Source organism: Microtus oregoni, unplaced genomic scaffold (genome assembly GCF_018167655.1).
Source record: "Microtus oregoni isolate MIOR12 unplaced genomic scaffold, Mior012 000003F_ref0000135, whole genome shotgun sequence".
NCBI classification, from domain to species: Eukaryota; Metazoa; Chordata; class Mammalia; order Rodentia; family Cricetidae; genus Microtus; species Microtus oregoni.
Genome location: NW_024543062.1, coordinates 53,952,028 through 53,972,260, shown reverse-complemented (window position 1 = coordinate 53,972,260; position 20,233 = coordinate 53,952,028). Strand labels below are relative to the sequence as shown.

At 39.6% G+C, this 20,233-nt stretch overlaps 1 protein-coding gene across 3 annotated transcripts in view; it reads left to right on the top strand.

The window, feature by feature from the left end:
- The window catches only part of Dpp10 (dipeptidyl peptidase like 10), a 1,484,741-nt gene that overhangs the window by 905,534 nt on the left and 558,974 nt on the right, over window positions 1-20,233 (top strand). For all 3 annotated transcript variants that reach the window (XM_041649248.1, XM_041649247.1, XM_041649249.1), the window contains exon 2: window positions 15,544-15,658. In XM_041649248.1, coding sequence (XP_041505182.1) covers window positions 15,544-15,658 — 115 coding nt within the window. The remainder of the gene's footprint in view (window positions 1-15,543; window positions 15,659-20,233) is intronic.

Below are 20,233 nucleotides of genomic sequence, written 5' to 3'. Positions count from 1 at the left end.
AGGAAAAAATGTAAAATTGGTATCTTACCTTTACTTGCCTCATTCGGGTACTGAATATCTCTATGTAAAACATTGTCAGACATAGGGTCTCCTATACCTTTGTATAGAACAGTATCAGATATCAGGACTTCTATATACATTCTTTGTGTCAATTTAAAAGAAAAAGTGAATCTATAGATTGCTTTTGGTAGAATTGCCATTTTTACTATGTTGATCCTCCCAATCCAAGAGCAGGGGAGATCCTTCTATTTTCTGGTGTCCGCTTCAACTTCTTCCTTCAAAGACTTAAATTTCTTGTCATATAGATCTTTCACTTCCATTGAGCCTATAATTAGAGATCCTAGAGAAGCTAAATAAGGAGAACCCAAAGAAAAACACATAGGCATCCTCCTGAATATTAACCTTCATCAGGCGATGAAAGGAGACAGAGACAGAGACCCACATTGGAGCACCGGACAGAAATCTCAAGGTCCAAATCAGGAGCAGAAGGAGAGAGAGCACGAGCAAGGAACTCAGGACCACGAGGGGTGCACCCACACACTGAGACAATGGGGTTGTTCTATCGGGAACTCACCAAGGCCAGCTGGCCTGGGGTCTGAAAAAACCTGGGATAAAACCGGACTTGCTGAACATAGCGGACAATGAGGACTACTGAGAACTCAAGAAGAATGGCAGTGGGTTTTTTTTTTCTTTTCCTTTTTTTTATTGAGAAAAGGAGAAAAAAAAAAACAAGTTTCCACCTCCTCCCAGCCTCCCATTTCCCTCTCCCTCCTCCCACCCTTCTCCCCCTCCCACCACTCCTTTCCCCCTCCCTCTCCAGTCCAAAGAACTGTCAGGGTTCCCTGCCCTGTGGTAAGTCCTAGGTCCTCCCCACTCCATCCATATCTAGGAAGGTGAACATCCAAACTGGCTAGGCTCCCACAAAGCCAGCACATTAAGTAGTATCAAAACCCCGTGCCATTGTCCTTGGCGTCTCATCAGCCCTCATTGTTCGCCATGTTCAGAGAGTCCAGTTTTATCCCATGCTTTTTCAGTCACAGTCCAGCTGGCCTTGGTGAGCTCCCAGAAAGCATCTTCAACAAATGGTGCTGGCACAACTGGATGTCAACCTGTAGAAGAATGAAAATAGACCCATATCTATCACCGTGCACAAAACTCAAGTACAAATGGATTAAAGACCTCAATATCAGCCCGAACACACTGAACCTGATAGAAGAGAAAGTGGGAAATACCCTACAACAGATGGGCACAGGAGATCGCTTCCTATGTATAACCCCAGAAGCACAGACATTAAGGGCAACATTGAATAAATGGGACCTACTAAAACTGAGAAGCTTCTGTAAAGCAAAGGACACTGTCACTAAGACACAAAGGCAACCTACTGACTGGGAGAAGATCTTCACTAACCCCGCAACAGACAAAGGTCTGATCTCCAAAATATATAGAGAACTCAAGAAACTAGACTTTAAAATGCTAATTAACCCAATTAAAAAATGGGGCACTGAACTGAACAGAGAATTCTCAACAGAAGAAGTTCAAATGGCCAAAAGACACTTAAGGTCATGCTCAACTTCCTTAGCAATCAGGGAAATGCAAATCAAAACAACTTTGAGATATCATCTTACACCTGTCAGAATGGCTAAAGTCAAAAACACCAAGGATAGCCTTTGCTGGAGAGGCTGTGGAGGAAGGGGTAAACTCATCCATTGCTGGTGGGAATGCAATCTTGTGCAACCACTGTGGAAGTCAGTGTTTCGGTTTCTCAGGAAATTCAGGATCAACCTACCCCTGGACCCAGTAATACCCAAGAGATGCCCTATCATATGGCCGTGGGTTTTTGATCCTACTGCACGTACTGACTTTGTGGGAGCCTAGGCAGTTTGGATGGTCACCTTACTAGACCTGGATGGAGGTGGGTGGTCCTTGGACTTCCCACAGGGCAGGTAACCCTGATAGCTCTATGGGCTGACAAGGGAGGGGAACTTGATTGGGGGAGGGGGAGGGAAATGGGCGGAGGTGGCGGGGAAGAGACAGAAATCTTTAATAAATAAATAAACGGGAAAAAAAAAGAAAAAAGAAAAAAAAATAAAAGGAAAAAGTGAAACTGCTTCCATCTCTCCTCTTTAAGAGACAGCTTATAGCTTTGAAATCTTAATTTAGGATGGAATATTTAGTTTCAAAGTGAATTATGTCTGATTTGTTGCAGAGTTAAACTGGTAGGAGTTTAGTATATTAATGTGTGGGGAAACAATGTTTGAACTGTAAAATAAAACTCTCTGTCTTCATATTGGTTTGGACTCCCAAGAAAGTCACAAGTTCTTTTGAAAAGGAAGCTTCCCTGCCCACAGCCTTTTGTTGACTCTGTCTTCTGTGACTTGGCACTATGCAGAGAAATCAATTGGATCCAACTAGGGAGGTCTTAGCTTACAAACTGTGATGGTTCAAAGAAGTACGGTTAGTTAAGAGGAGATCAGGTTCACTGCCAAGTCCCCCTCTCCATTCTCAGTACTATCTAAAGGTCACTTCTGTTATGAAGAGCAAATTAATAATGCCAGCCTGGAACTCAGCTCGGAGCTTCAGGGTTCCTTGGCCATCTTCAGCACTCCTATTTTGTTTAACCTTTGTTTGGGATCTTAATTTGACTCTTGGGCAATTACAACCTTTAACTCACTAGCAGAAAAGGAAACACATTAAACATTACCTTGAAAAGACAATGGAGGCATGGGGGCTGCTTCAGCTGGGGTGACATTTATTCACATTTCACATCCCACTCTCCCCCTTCCCATCTGAGACTCTTTTAACTGGGGAAGGATGAGAACAGATGTGATCTTTAGCACACTTCACAACTCCACCACGGACCTCATTCTCTTTGATTCCTTTCATACTTAGTATCATACTCCATGGAGTTGAGTATTTAAAAAATATTTTCCTCTTTTCATAATGATTGGAGTATTAATATTCCCAGAGTGTCTTTTGTTGGATGACAATAAGCTCATCTGCAGACTCGCCCTCCATCTCTCTCCTCCTCCTCCTCTCCTTCCTTCATTCATTCCTTCTTTCCTTCTGTCCCTGCCCCGTATTCTCCCAACCTCCATCAAGTCAGTGTATGCGGATACCTACTATAACAACAGCTTGATCAAGCGTAGACTTCAAAAATCTATAAGTTTATTGAGGATTTAAAGAAGTTTTAAAGCTCCCTGTTTCAAAGGAATTGATTTTTGTGCCTTAATGACGATTAATCCTTACAAACAACTTCATAAATAGTTTACTCCTTTATTTAAATTAGCCAGATTTAGTTACAGAACTTAAGCTGATAGACCGAAGAGCTCACAGACCCTTTCCACTACTTTACTTTGTGAAAAGTTTATAGAAATTGTACCCCAAACAAGCTCAACTTTGTGCGTGAGCAATGTGTTATACGAAGAAGTTTTAACAAAGATGTGTGGATTCTGTGACATGTTGACTCCACCACATAATAGTCAATGACGTGAATTAGCTCCATGCTACTATTTTTATTTGATATTTTAAATAATAAAAAATTTCCCGCCGGGCGGTGGTGGCGCACACCTTTAATCCCAGCACTCGGGAGGCAGAGGCAGGCGGATCTCTGTGAGTTCGAGGCCAGCCTGGTCTACAGGAGCTAGTTCCAGGACAGGAACCAAAAGCTACGGAGAAACCCTGTCTCGAAAAATTAAAAAAAAAAATTTCCCTTAATTCACACCAGTAGCTTTTAATGAATTGACTGCTAGGCAAGGCAAGCTGACAGGGTTTCTGTGTTATCTTATAAGGAATATTCTACACTAGATCATCTGCATCCAAGAAGCTTCATATCGCTCCTTTTTATAGATTGTTAAAAGAATTTAGAAATATATTCTGAAAGCAACTTGACGATAAATATCACATATGAATCAATAAAATTTATTTAATAAATATGGGTAGACATACTGGATACCACAAATTGTGTTGTTTTGAAGGAAAGATGAGGGCAACTTGACTCTAGAATTTTAGGCAAATACCAGACAATTATTTTTATACCTCATTTATATTAAAAAATAAAATATGTGGGCTGGATAAATGGCACAGCATTTAAGAACACTTCCTGCATAGGACCTGAGATAGATTCCCATCACCCACACCAGGTACCTCACAACTGCCTAAAATTCCAGTTCCAAGGGATTCTACACCCTCTTCTGGCCTCTGGGCTTGTCTGCATGTGTGTGATGCATGTATACACTCAGATAAATACATACACAAAACATACATGCATATGTATTTCTTTAAAAGACTATAATTAAAATCAACTGTTTGGCCCATTAGCAATATATGATGGCTAACTAAACCAGAGATACAGGGCCTCTGACCTATTCTATATAAGAGTCAATCTTTCAGGCTTCCTATTTATCCCTCTCTTCTTCTTCCTCTTTATCCTCCTCTTATTCCTCTTTCTTTTGGAGACAAGATCTCATGGCACTCAGGATGACCTCCATCTCACTATGTAGTTGAGGCCAAGCTTTAATTTCCTATCCTCCTGCCTCCACCTCCTAAGGGCTGGTATTTCAGGTCAGTGCTATCATACAGTGTTTATGCAGTATGAGGGATAGAAGTTAGGGCTTCCTGCACTGTGGGTAAGTTCTCTACCCGCAGTCACATAATCAGCCCTTCCAGCATCCTGTCCACTGCACAAAATTACTCCTGAGATGGACTGTCAGTTGCACACGGACCCCATCTGAATGCCTCGAGATTCCCATGGGATTGTTGACTGCTCCCACAAGGCATCACATTGCTGACAGTAACATTTGTTCTTTATTCTTAGTATGAAATGCTGAACAAATGCTTCAGTATGAATGTTTAGAGAACATTTGGTTTGTATGTTCCTATCTCAGATGAGTATGAAATAGTCTCTAACCAGGTGGAACTCAGTTTAGAGTTTTAGCCATGAAAAAGTAGCATGCGCAGAAAAATATGAATCAGCCTCATCCAGTGTCTTATTGTGAGTAGTTAAGTTTAGAGTTCTGCTGGCAGGGATCCAGACAATTGTACATGTGCAGAATTAGTAGGTAGATGACTGGAGAATAAAATCCAGTTGTACTAAATGTGCAACCACTAAGCTATCATGCAGGTTCCACCTTGCTCTGAGTCTCAAACAGATCATATTAACTTAAAAATTTCCATTATTTCTTTTGCACAGGAATTACCTAGATTATCCTTTCGCTGTTGTGGTTTTTGTGTTTTGTTTGTTATTTAAGAGAGTGATATGCAGCCCTGGTTTGTTTCTAACTCATCATGCTGGATGATCTTGATCGTCCTGCTTCCACTTTCAGAGTTCTGGAATTACAGGCATGCATCAACACACCCAGTTTACAAGGTTCTGGGGATAAAATACAGGGAATCATAAATTCTAGGCAAACACTCTTACACTCTCCAACTGAGCTGCACCCCAAGTCCCTCACCTAGGGAGGTTTTTAAAAACAAAGATTGCTGAACTTACAAAAAAATTCTTTGCAGCTATACAATGCACAGTGGCCATGACCATGGTTAGAATAGCCCCACCCTCAAACAATGCTTCTTCAGTCCTAGCAGACTCCTCTGGAGAGTCTGGGAAAGATTTGCTGAGTCTACTCTGCTTCTTCTGGGATTTACGGAGCCTGGGATGGGCTGAATAATGTTTACTTCAAACAAGATTTCAGTCAATGTTGAAAGTGCAGCTCTGTGGATCACCCCAGGGTGTAATAAAGAATGGTCTAGAAAGGCAGAGAGCAACATACTACTGGCAAATAAGATATGGAAAAGTATAAAAGTTCATATTAAGTTATACAATCTATTTAGTAAGGAGTCTATTAATTAGAGGCACTCAGAGAAACAGAAAATTGAGAAGTCCTCATGTCCTAGAAAATATTAAGAAGTAGGCACTAAGGATAGCAACTGGCACTGGTATACAAGGTTCTTCTTAAAGGCAGAAGAAGATCCTGCCTTCCGAGAATTTAGGAATATCCTTAGCCTTCTCAGTTTCTAGGGTTTAGTCTTTTCTGTATTTTAGGCATCATTGACATTGTTACAGAAAGTTGCCAAAAAAATTCTTAGCAACTTAATCATGGGTTGGGTAGAGGTTGATGGATTGGGGGCGGGGGAGACAGTCGTTGTCTTTAGTTATTTACCCAACAGTGAGCGTACCAGGTTCTAGAGAACTCTGTAAATCTATGAGCACATAGATGTCCCTAGTTCAACCTAGGGGATCACAAAACAAACCAAATGAATGTGGGGAAAGGACTTTAGAGAATTGGGGTTGTTAAGTGTGGAGGGAGAACAGAGAGATTATGGATGAAGGTTTTCAGAACATGTTTTATACATATGTGGCATTACCAATAGATAAATTTAGTTAAGTAGAAAAAGGGAGTCACTTATGAAGTACTATTGATGAGGTTGCTAGATTATGTTTGTGTAGAGAAGTGAGGAAGTAAATGGGTAAGAACTGCAGAACTTCAAAGCCTAGAGAAGACAGGGCAACAAAGAGGGTGAAGTACTTGGGACTGTGATGTCACAGGCACAGAGAGGATCTCTCAGAAGAGACTTAAGAAAGGAACTGGCAGGAACCCTGATGACGTAGTGGGAAAATAACACAGCATAGCTGATAGCATGATGTATATGTTTCCTTGTTTAAATATTTAGTGTGTGTGATGTGTGTGTTTGTGTCTCTGTGTTTGTGTGTGTCTGGTGTAATGTGTTTCTCTCTCTCTCTCTCTCTCTCTGTGTGTGTGTGTGTGTGTGTGTGTGTGTGTGTGTGTGTACACAAATGAGTACAAGTACTTGAGGAAGCCAGAGAAACCCTTGAGCTGGAGTTACATACAGTTGAGAGCCACCTTGGGTCCTCTGCTAGAGCAGGAAGGGCTGTTAAATTTTGAGCCACGTCTCCAGCTCTGATGATGTTTCTTACTGGAGTGTTGTGTGAATTCTCAGCTGCCCTTCCTTGTTGAGAGATGACAGAACCAGAGTCAGTACAAAGAGGTTCAACTCTGCCTATCTGTGCTTCAGTTTTTGTATACATTTTTTTTCTTTAAAATTTAGTTTTTCTTTTAATTCTTTTCTTGATTGGCCATGCCCCTGGTTGTGGCAGGTACTTGTGTGCTTACAAAAGTCCAAACTAGTCTGTTATCATGAGGCATTTTCTCACTTGCTGGGTCTTTGAAGGAACTAGGCTTGTCCCAACTGGGATGTCTAACTTTTTTTTTAACATTTTTAATTGAAAAACATTTTTCATACAGTATATTTTGATACATGATGTTTTCATCTACAGAGTTCACTAAAAAAACATGCAGTTTAGTTATAAAACATTGTCACGTTTTAATGAAGTTTTTTGTGTTTAATTGGGCTTCATTCCTGTGGTTTCTGGTCTACAGGTTCAATACACATGGTCAGTGTTCCTAGCTTGCTACTTCCCCAACTTTAAATCTGATTGTTTTATCTTTTGCTACACAGATTAATTTTTTTGTTCTTTCTTTCTCTGTATGTGTATGTGTGTTTCTGTGTTCCTGCATGTACCCATGTGCTTAGGTGTATGTGGCTGCCCTCTGAGGCAAGAAGTGCTGTCTCATCTGTGGATCTAGTATTGCAGGCAGTTTTAGGTTGCCTGACCCAGGTCCTGGGAACTGAACTCAGGTCCTCAAAAAGAAGAATAAATGTTGAAATAAGAGCGGCGGGGCTGCATCCCCAGCACCCCAGCCGCCTGTATGGCTTATGCCCTGAAATAATTACATGGAAACTGTATTCTTTTAAACACCGCTTGGCCCATTTCTATCTAGCCTCTTCTAGGCTAGCTCTCGCACCTGGACTAGCCCATTTCTAATAATCTGCTGTAGCACACGAGCTGGCTTACCAGGAATGATCTTAACCTGCGTCTGTCTGGAGTGTGAGAATCATGGTGACTCCTTGACTTAGCTTCTTTCTCCCAGAATTCTTTTCTGTTTATTCTGCCTACTTATGTTTTAACCTATGAGGGCCAGCCAAGCAGTTTCTTTATTGCTTAACCAATGAAATCAACAGATTGACATATGACACTCCCCCATCAAATAAGTGTTCATAAAGGCTGAGCCATCTCTCCAGTCTCCTGTTTACATCTTAATCACTTTGACCCTAATTTTAGCTGTGGTTTGGAGCTGTAAGTACCACAGATGCTTAGCCTCCTCTAAGAACTCTTAAGCTGGAACATTGAAAGTGTAAATACACTATAGAGTGTGTTGATAATTATCTCTGTTTGTCTTCCATCTTAGAATTTCTATTGCTGTGAAGAGACACCATACCACAGCAATTCTTATAAAGGTAAATATTTAACTAGGACTGGCTTACAGTTTCAGAGGGTTAGTCCAGCTCTCTTCATGACAATGTGTAGGCAGACAGGGTGCTGGAGAAGGAACTGAGCTCTACATCTTGATCCACAGACAGCAGAAGCAACTGTGTGTCACACTGGGTGTAGCTTGAGCATAGGAAACCTTAAAACCCACCCCCACAGTGGCACACTTCCTCCCAGGCCACACCTACTCCAATAAGTCCATCCCCCATAATGAAAAGTGCCATTCCCAATAGGGGCCATTTTCTTTCAAACCACTACACTTTCATAGTATTTCTACTCTAAAAGCATGTCATCAATAATTCTAATTACTGGGGAGGAGTTAATGACAAATAGCAATTGATACAATTTCTATTACTTTCAGAAGCTTAGAAATGGTAAAAAAGAAAACCAAAATGCACAAAAACCTTAAAACAAATAGCAGCAAAAGGCACTGAGTCTGCACACGTGGCACTGAGGGGATCTGTAGGTCTGGCAGAGTCCACGTGAGTGAGGGAGGCTGTAGCTGCTGATGCACTGCGGCCACTGCAGGTCGAACAAGATTCAGGGGAGGCTTCGGCTGCTGACAGCTTCTCCCCCCCCCCCCGCCCCGTTCAGTCCGACTGCAACTATTTGTAGAAAGTCATTGTGCCATGAGGTCATTTTGTGTATTGAAAAAGGAAGATGCCTGTACCTCTAGATCCAGGGATGAGTTACCCTCTTCTATACATAGTTACATAAACATGTGCACACACACTGAGAAACAGAGAAAAAAATAGTGTAACATTTGTGTGCATGAGCGTAGAGCACAGGAGCTGTCATTGGTATCTTTCTCCAATGCTCTGCACCTTACTTTTTAAGAGACCATCTTCCACTGAACCTGGTACTCATCTAATCAGTTAGACTCTGCTGGAGCTCCAGGGATCTCCTGCCATGCCCAGCATTTCCATGTGTATTGTGGCCAATGACTACAGGTCCTTCTGGTTGCACCATGGGTACTTTACTGACTGAGCCATCTCCTTGGCCCCTAATGTGATAATTTATTAAAAATATTCACTCTAATTACAGAGTTCTCCGACCAGAGAGATTAAATGGGGAAACTGCAAATGAACATGAGGACACTAGAGAGTTTTAAGAGGCATTGGCCACTATGATTATTAACTGAAATTTAAATTTGAGAAATTATCTGCTATTGTATTTTGTTATGGATCTTAGTTGATTATCATTTATTAGTACACTCTTCCACATTATTGAATCTTGACATTAAAGTTGAATTTAAATTTAATTTGTTTAAGTTGATTCCAAATTTTCTTTACCACATTTTAAATTAAATTTGCATGTCTATATGTGGGAAGGGATGAAGGCTACTCATGCATGCATGCATATAGCACAGTGCACATATATAAGTCAGACCAACACTCAGAAACATGTTCTCTGCTTCCATATTTCGGGCCATAGGGAACTGAACTCAAAAAGTCAGCTTTTGCAGTGTCTTTATCCACTGAGCCATCCCACTGGCCCTCAGAATTTGTTTTGTGCTATTATTTCAGACATATTTTGAAGAAAACGTGAACATAATTTTTAAGATATGCTTAATACTATATATATATGTGTGTGTAATATATATATATAATATATATGTAATATATATACATATACATATATATATGTAATCTGCTATATGTAATCTCAGATACTGCAGTTGCTGAGAAAGGAGGGTCAGATTCTTGGCCAGGCTTGGTTAGTGATACGCTGTCTGAAAATAAATTTAAAACTCAAACAAATGGATAAAGATTTTATTTGGTGGAACACAAAGTGATGGGTTCAGTTCCCAGTACCACAGACAAAAGCACTGTATTATTCTAGAAAACATTTTAATGATGTCAACATCAGTATTTTCTTGTAGACATGACCTATGATCCTGGGAAGGTAAGGTCACTCAGTGGGAAAAGGTGCTGTTGCTGAGGTCCCTCACCAGGCACCTGAGATAGAAGGGGAGAACAGACTCCTACAGCTTGTTCTCTGCCTTCACATAATGCCACTGCACCTGTGTACCACACACATAACACACATCGTGCAAAGGGAGAACCAAGTTCAAAGTTGTCTTCTCTCTGACCTTCACACTTGAAGTGTTATGAGCACACACACACACACACACACACACACACACACACACAATAAGTGTAGTTTTAAGAAACATTAAAAGTCTTTAGTCCTGTACACTTGAGATTTCCTTGGAATAGACTATCCCTTTAAAAAAGACTTTCAGTTCTTGATTTGGGATGGTTTCCGAATCATGCACTATCCCATAGCCTCTACCACTCTCTTTCTCTACACGTTGGCTATGCGTAGTGATTACTTCATGTCAGTTTGAAGAAATACCTCATTTCTCACAGCAGAGTTTATGGGAAATGATAAACTCAGAATGTTTCTGTGTTATCTGCACTCAGCCTTGTTCTGTACTAGCAGTTGGCAAACTGTTCAGAATGCCTACGCTCTGTGGACACGTCCTATCTTAATGTCTTCCCAGGTGCATCTTACGCAATGCTCTCAAACCAAACCCAAGATCACCCCAGACCTTCTACAGAATGATACATAGTAATCTTTTTGGAAATTTGGCTGTTGTCAGAGTTCTGAATTTTGAGGTTGTTTTTTTTTTTTGAGCAAGATATAGGTAAACATTTTCTAGCTACACCTTACAAACATCTCAAAAGAATTGAAGTTCATGGTAATTGCTCAAATATTACATCTAAGTGCTGTTTTTCTGATATAAAATAATATGGAAAATTTTAAATTAATTTTATTATATTTATTTATTATTTTTTACATTGTGTGTGTCCCACAGTGTGTGTTTGGGAGTCAGAGGACAACGTTCAGGAGTTGGTTATTTTAGTTAATTTTAAAGACTTTTTTATTTTTTATGTTCAAACCTTTATTAAGAACTGACCATGTGCCAGCTACTGAGCTTACAGCCAGCATTATCACAGTTATAATCAAATATATGTTTATTGATGTTTGTTGAGCTCTACATTTTTCTCTGCTACCCTCCCTGCCTCCCCACTCCCCTTCAACCTTCTCCCAAGTTCCCCATGTTCCCAATTTACTTGGGAGATCTTGTCTTTTTCTACTACCAATGTAGATTAGATCTATGTATGTCTCTCTTAAAGTTCTCATTGTTGTCTAGATTCTCTGGGATTGTGGTTTGTAGACTGATTTTCTTTGCTTTATGTTTAAAAACCACCTATAAGTGAGTACCTGTGATAATTGTCTTTCTGGGTCTGGGTTACCTCACTCAATATGATGTTTTCTAGCTTCATTCATTTGCCTGCAAAATTCAAGATGTTGTTATTTTTAAGGACTTTCTTAGATTATTCAGTGAAGCAAAAAATTATTGTGAAAAAAATCTTTTAAATTTTTTATTACTGGGACTTTTGCTGGGCCTCACATCTAAAGTGAATATACTTAAAGATCACATAAGACTTAAGACTGCATTGTACTCAGCCTTCTTCTTTAACTGGCCTTTAACAAAACAGCGCAACAACCAGCTTTACTTGTATTGAATTTCCCATGTAATCAGCTCTTATAAACTAAGTTAATGCAAAGAGATAGGCATGGGTATTTGTAGCTGTGTTAGCACAAATATTGGTTGTAAACACAAAACAGATGTTGAAAGCAAGCTTAGAAAATATGAATTTCCACTATGAATATTGAATGTCACATATAGGCATTGTCTGAAAAACAATGATATTTGTAATACTGGTTGTTGTCTCTGTCAGTTTGGGCCAGTTGTCATCAGTGACTTAATTCCTCGTAAATGTCTGCTAATGATTTCTGTGATGTGTTCCTCTCCTTTCCCATGTGATGCTTTCTGTGCTCTTCAATGAAGACAAAGCAAAGCCATTTGTTAGGGACACACACAGAGCCACAGAGACACGGATTCAGGAAGCAGCTTTCAGATAGGCACAGATCTAGGCTCATTCAACAGACAGGCAGTGACAGTGGAAAACACAAGAAAGTGGAGAATTCAAATTTAGGCCTGCACCTACTAGAATAGCACCAGGGAAAGTGCTTGAATTTCTTTCCCTAATGCGACACCAACACATTATTAGTGATTCTGAGTTTATCACTAATGTATTCAAACCAACTGAATTTTGATGTTCAATGTGAGGAATCTCAAATGTTTTAAATCTATGCAATTCAGAGTAAATGTCCTTGGACTGCTGGTGACCAAATCATCCTTGAAACTATTTTCAGTTGAAAGTGTGAACAGCACAAATAGAATAGAAACAATTCGAATAAAAATAATTTAAAAAATTCAGCTTCCCAAGAGGCAATAATTTGGTACAATCAGTTACCCGGTTTGAAATAATTTGCAGCTTTATGGGGTTGGGTTTTGAGAAACGTCATGTTTTTATTTGCAGGATTAAACACGTAGGAAGGTTACTGAAGCACTAAGTAAATACAGGGAAGAGATAAAAAGCAAGGAGTTTTGTTTCAGGACAGCTGGTGACTGTTCAAAAACAGACGGAAGAGTCAGTGAGATAAAAGCTCAGACTTTGAGCCACAAGTATTAGCATATCATTTTAAGCAGGAATAATAATATTTTTTAAAAAAAATCTCCAATTTTTCTTAGATACATGTTTAAAGCACTTTTTAAAGATTTATTTTTGTGTGAGCACATGGGTGTGTGAGCAGGTGCGTTTCCATGGGGGTGTACATGTGTGAACAGGTTAGAGATAAACGTTCATTACTTGTCATTCCTAAGGATGAAGTTCACCTTGTTTTCTTGAGAGGGGAATGTCTTACTGGGCGGTGATTCAATGATTGATCCATATCGGCTAGTCAGCAGATCGCAGGGATCCTCCTGTCTCCACTTCCACTCCAAGGACTGAGATTAAGTACACCACCACTCAGAGCTTCTTTTATTACATGGATACTCTGAATCAGATGCATATCTTCAGTCTTTATGAAAGTCTTTACTTTCAAAAGAAGTATTTTATGGACTCAACCATCTCTCCAACCTTATCTGCTGGTCCTTGAGATGAGTATTTGGTAGTTGGCAGAACATTTGCTGGCTTGGGTTCATACTAGTGATTGCTCCCGACCCTTGCTTCTGAAGAGCATATAAGCATAACCATAGAAAATTACCCATCATCACATATACCTCTTCTGCTATATCAGTGTTTCTCAACCTCCTTATGCTACAGCCCTTTATTACAGTTCCTCATGTCTTTGTGTCTCCCAACCATAAAAATTATTTTGTTGCTACTTCATAACTGTAATTTTGCTACTGTTAGGAATCGTAATGTAAATATCTGATATGTAGGATATGTGATATGTGACCCCTAAGGGGGTCTTACCCGCAGGTTGAGAACGGTTGTGGTCGATGGACATTTTGAAAAGCCTGTGGGGATACTGCAGTCCAGGGAAGAGTCTGTCGTATGTCATCATTTATTGTTTGGGTTAGCTAGTTGAAAATGAATTATATAGCAAAGCATTCACCTGATGTACGTGGGAGAAAATGAATAGAAATTATCATAAGTAGAAGAGAGAAAGAGGAGCTAGAAAATAAGTATACTTTATGGCTAGGGAGGTGGCTCAAGGGTATGAGAACCTGAGTTCAGATTCCCTGCACCAATGTAAAAAACAGAAGGTGTATATATGTGCCTGCAGCATCTGTGAGGTGGGAGACCAAGTGGAGCTTGTGACCACTAGCTTAGTCAAAAAAAAATGACCAATATCAGGTCAGTGAGAAAGCCTATCTAAAGGTAATAAGGGGACGAGTAAAAGAGTGGGAATTCTGATGACCTCCTGTGGCCTCTGCACATACATTCACACATAGGAATATGTGCATCCACACACACACATGCATCGCAAATAAAAGCACAACATTTACACAGAAAAAGAAACCACGCAGAAGTTGAAAATTGGAATGTGGAATGTCATTGTAGGTTTTCCTCATAATGAAAGACAAATTTACTGTTGTTAGACTGACTGCCTTGAGATGGAGAACAACTCACTATACAACACCTCCTGGGAATCCATTACTCCTTGTCACAGCTGGTAGCAATGAGCGTGGATCTCACTTAACTCAATGTTATAACCACAGTATGAGAATCTGTTTCAGTGTGTATTTTTTAAGGCTTTATTTTAGTGTGTGTGTGTGTTGTGTGTGTATGTGTGTGTGTATGGGAGAGAGAGAGAGAGAGAGAGAGAGAGAGAGAGAGAGAGACAGAGACAGAGAGAGAGAGAGAGAGAATGTTCCTGTGAGTTTGTGCATAGAACCACAGGTGACTGTAGAGACCAGAAGAGAACAGTGAATGCCCTGGAGCTGGAGTTACAGTTGGTTTAGAGCTACCTAATATGGATGCTGGGAAGAGAACTGGGGTCCTCTGCAAGAGTATTGATTGCTCTTAAACCCAAATCATCTCTCCAGCTTCAGGTTCCATGTTGTACAAAATTATTTCAGTGAAAAGCTGGCATTCATTGCAACCTTCTATGTTCTGGACTTTGCTTTGGCAAATCAAGCTTCTGCATTTCCAGGCAGCAGGGTAGAACACAGGTCAATTGGAAAATAAATAGCTCGACTCTGTGCTTTGGAAGAGATGTCCCAGTTTACTCTATCCTGTCAATCTACTTTCCTTGCCAATATCTGAACATTGTCCAGTGAGAGAATATTTCAACCATTGATATGGAAGAACTCATTTAATTTAGCTACTACACCCTGTTTGTTTTTAATGACTGGTGGAGAAACTATTTGAAATAACCTGCTTCATTGACAAATGTACAGTGTTTGATGGTAAGGAACATTGTGTATTATTTTCCTATTTTCACTCTTTTTCCTCATACGCTTAAAACAGCAATTGACAATGCTTCAAGAATAAATGTGCTTTCAATTCTTTGTGGTATTTTCTATGATAGTGATTGCAAGGTGACATTGTTTTTCCCAGCACCTTTACAGAGCCTTTTGCTCACAGTCAATGCATTGGAGCACTTTCTACACCAAAACAGCAGCTATGAAGCTCTGCTGCATTCTCTGGTAGGGGAAGGACATTCCCCACCTACTCCAAAGATATCTACTGAATAATTAAAGAAATATTTGAAAAGAAAACTGGTTCTAATCAGCTTTCAAACTATGATCATGCCCTTGCCGAATCTTTCCTTTATGAATGTATTTCTCCTGAAGCAAATATAATCATGAAACTCCCTTTTTGTCTATACAGGAACTGGGAAGTAACAGCCCCCCACAGAGAAACTGGAAGGGAATTGCCATCGCCCTGCTGGTGATTTTGGTAGTATGCTCACTCATCACCATGTCTGTCATCCTGCTAACACCAGGTAATCTATGGCTCTTTCTATCTTTAGATGGGGCTGTGGTGCATAATCATGATACCTTAAGATGGTGGTGATATATGGTCCATTTGGGCAGATTAACACAGTCTAGATGTTTTAAAGGCATAATTAGACAACTTTGCTAATTGTATGGTGATTTTGTATCTTGAATATTTTGTGCCGTGTTGGGTGAAGCTGGAACATGAGATACATAAAATGAGGATGCAAGAAAGACCCATTATCTCCATTACTACCCAAATGTTTGTTGGTTTTAAAAATGCCTAAGCCATGTGACTCTTGTATTTCAATATTTATAGAAATTTTATTACAAAGCACACCAAACTAGGAATGAATCCATATATCCTTCAATGGATTAACAAATATATAATAGAATAATAGTCCACAGAGAAATAAGTCAATGTTCAGCATACACAAAACACACAAAGCCATGTGTGTGCATAATGCTAAGTGCAAAAATCTAAACCCAAAGTATTATGTATTATACATAAACATTTATATAAACAGCATTCATATGGAATTCTCAAAAAGAAAGGGGAAAATGGGGCCTATGGATGTAGTTCAGTTAGGAGAATGCTTGACTAGCACGCGTGAGACCCTGGATCCATGTCCAGCACTATAGACTTGAGGAGTGATGGTTCACAGCTATTATCCCTAAGGTGCTGGTAGAAGTACACATTTATTCTTGGCTATGTTGGTTAATGCCAGTTCAGGATACATAAAACCCCAAAGGAACAAGATCTTAAGAAAGAGGCTAAATTTGAATCTGGTAACAAAATTGTTCTCAGTGTTGATTGCATTGGTGCTGAGGCCCTTTGTAAATGCAGTAAATAAGAGTGATAGTACACTCTATTTTCGTTGAGGGTTGAAGACTGAAGGTGTGGAGTCTGTGACTGTGGATAATAACCCAATTTATGGACATATAGAATATGAGAGAGGTAGAAATAGTATCACATGAGACCGATCAGAATGTGGAGACTTTTTCCCTGTGCACCTTTTCATCAATGGTGTCATGATACCTTAATAAGGATAGTCCCTGCAATAATCTTTGGAAGGAATCTTTAGACTTTGATATGGAAATCATCATGGATGTAGTTCTTCCGTGGGTACTACTTCAATTCTCAGAAGTTTTACTGTTCTTTAGTAGAGGTTAATAAAGGAGGCAGAAGTAGTGGGTTCCCCAAGGCAGCTTCCAGAAAAGTACAAAACTGACATGCTTCTGTAGCCCACCCAAGTGTCTTTTGCAAAGCTAAAATAACTGTGCTTAGTTTTCTAGAAATATAGTCATTTCTGGAATAGGATTGAGTAGCTTGAGTCTACTGAGGAGCACAGTTGTGACCTCTTGCTGTTGCTTTGTTTACACTTCATTCCTACCCCAGTTTCATTATTATCTCAATCCGTAAAGACAGTGGACTTATTTCCTCTTGAGCAAAATGTGATTAGCAAGGACTCCACTTTAGAGTCATTTACTAATGTAATTATAGTGACTAATTTACATAAATGACAGTTATCAATCACTCCAGCATGGAGGGAAATATTCCATCTTTGTAAAAAAGGTGACTTCCTAGTGTGTAAACTACCAAAAATTAATAGTTGATAGTTTATATTTATCCTCTGGAGATCCTGAGAAAGAAAGGAAGGAAGCCAAAGGGAGCAGAAAGAAGAGAGAAAGGTAATTGAAGAAATACGCAACAAAAATGATTTCCTGGAAAGTACTGGCTTGCTTGGTACGCTCCGTGGAGCCTCCCCCTCACTGCCTCACTCGTGCATCTGTGGTTTGGTGTAATTGAGCAATGTGATGGCTCTAATAAGTGACTGCAGCATGCCAAGAGGCTCCGCTCCAGGAAGATGAGCTTCTGTTCAGATGGTGTTTCACTTAAACATAAGAATTTGAGCATAATTACAAAAAATGAACCACTTGCTTTTGCTGTCTTGAATGGGTGCCTATTCACCAGATGCAGAAACCTGGTTCTACGATTTCTGTGCTTCTTTTGAGCTCATCCTTCCAATCTGATTCTGCTGCCTTTGACTTAGTGTTTCATTCTCTCAAATTGTTTCCTCATTGAATTATTAAAATGACTTACACAGGGCTGGAGAGATGGCTAGCGGTTAAGAGCATTGCCTGCTCTTCCAAAGGTCCTGAGTTCAATTCCCAGAAACCACATGGTGGCTCACAACCATCTGTAATGAGGCCTGCAGGAAGAATACAGTATATATAATAAACAAATAAATAAATATTTTAAAAAAATAAAAAATAAATAAAATGACTTACACAGTATGGTGTGTATAGTCAGAAAAGCTGTTTGACACTGGAAAGGTGGGGAGTCTATTAGTTGCTCAGTTCCAATCTGGTGTTGAAGGCCTGGAGGATTTCCAAGTAACTTGATTTTTAATCTATTTTGTGAGCCCAAGGAAGTTTGTTCTAATCCTGCAGCAACAGGGTAGAAGAGCATACAGATGGGAAGAAGGCAAACTCTGGGTTCAATTGACACTGCCTGCCTCACTGAATAAGGTAGAAAATGAAAGAAGACCCTGATCAGCCTGTGATATCCAAATATGTCTATACATGTGTGTGCTCACATACATGGAAACAAATATGCACATTCACGTACACCACACCATACACAGAAGAAAGGAGAAAAAAACATTGGACATTGGTAGGTTCATGTGGAGATTAAACCATATTGTAGATGTTCTACTTTTAATCTGACATGACATTAGTCATACAGGTGACAGTGACAATTATTGTTTTAATTTGTAATTTTTCCAGTGTATTTCGCATATTCAAACACCATCGGAACTCCATGTTATTTTTGGTAGAGATATTATGAAATAAATCCAAAATAATTATGGTAGATTATGGTGCATTAGCAAATAGATAGCCATGCTACCACCACTACTGCTATCCCCAAAGGGCAGGGGAGGCAACATAAGTGCATATGATGAGGATGCGAATTTTTCACTGGCCTGGCAGGGGTGAAGGTATTCTAAAGAGACACGTTTGTCCCGCCTGTTGACTGACAGATTAAGAAACAAATCAACCCATGGAACTGGAATTTACCTATGTAACTATTGCCTCTCAAATGCCTGTTGTGTAACATAGTAAGAATAACAGCAACAATATCATAATGGCGACCAGTCCATTATACATATGTGAATCCAGTTTACACACACTCTTTCTGTGTTATTTTCACTTTGAAAAAATTATATTTAGGTTTCTATATTTTCACTTTGAAAAAAATTATATTTAGTTTTCTATAAGTGAGTGCCTACAAAAGATTAACTCGTCTGAGAAATTATTCAGAAGCTGCTTTTCTCAGAATAGCCTCGGAGTCTGTAGGTAATGCTGAGGAATGCAAGCCTATATCTAGACAAACACATGTTCATTGTAAGTTTGGCTTGATTGCAGATTTTATTACAGTAGTAATTTCAAACAGGTGCCTCAGTCTCTGCTTGTAAGAATCTTCTGTGCCTTGTGAAGAGAAGGCTTGATTGTTTTTGAAGACTGAGTTAACCAATCAAGCATTCCTTTTAAAAGGAAGCATTTCTGAAAGGGAAAAAAAAAAAAAACTTCACTCAATGTTATAGTAATAAGGGCGGCGGGCCTGCGTCCCCAGCACCCTGGGTGCCTGGCTAGCTTATGCCCAAAATAACAACACACAAACTGTATTCATTTAATCACTGCTTGGCCCATTTCTATCTAGCCTCTTCTAGGCTAATTCTCACATATTAATTTAGCCCATTTCTAATTATCTGTGTAGCACCCCTAGGTGCGCTTACGGGGAAGATTCTAGCCTATGTTCATCCTGGGTCGGAGCTTCATCGCATGTGTCTGCTTGGGAGCTGGGAGCATGGCGTCTCTCTGAGGCATCTGCTCCCGAGAGAAGAGCTGTTTAGTCTGAGCTCACTTCCTCTTCCTCCCAGCGTTCTGTTCTGTTTACTCCTCCCACCTATCTTCTAACCAATAAGGTCCAAGCAGTTTCTTTTTATTTAACCAATGACCTTCCTCCATCAAATGTTTAACTGAAGAGTCGAGTGCTTGAGTACATTAATCAAACCTGAATACTTTTTTTTAGCTTATGTTAGCTTTAATAAATAATGAGTCTTCATGATTTTAATTTCAGCAGTGGGAAGGCAGAGACAGGCAGACCTCTGTGAGGGTGAGGCCAGTCTGATCTACACAGAAAGAGACACTGTCTCAAGACAAATGAACAAACAAAAACCCAAAAGAAGGAGAAGGTGGAAACTTTTTGCTTTTAGAAGGCAATGAATGTAAGGCCAATAATTATACTCTACAAACATGGTAAAAAAATTTTTTTCACTTAAAGGCATTGTAACCATCTAATGTGAATACATTGTCTTCTAGTATCTGCTTTACATCAAACGTGTAGCAGGGACTAGAGAGAGCTCACTTGTTAAACTGCTTGCCTTGAAAGTATAAAGACCCAAGTTTGATGGCAAGAATGTGGCTGTCGTAGTATGTTCTTGTCATTTAAGCACGAGGAAGATGGAGACAGAAATTCTTGGTGATATAGAACCATTCTGTTTTAGTTCATTGTTGGA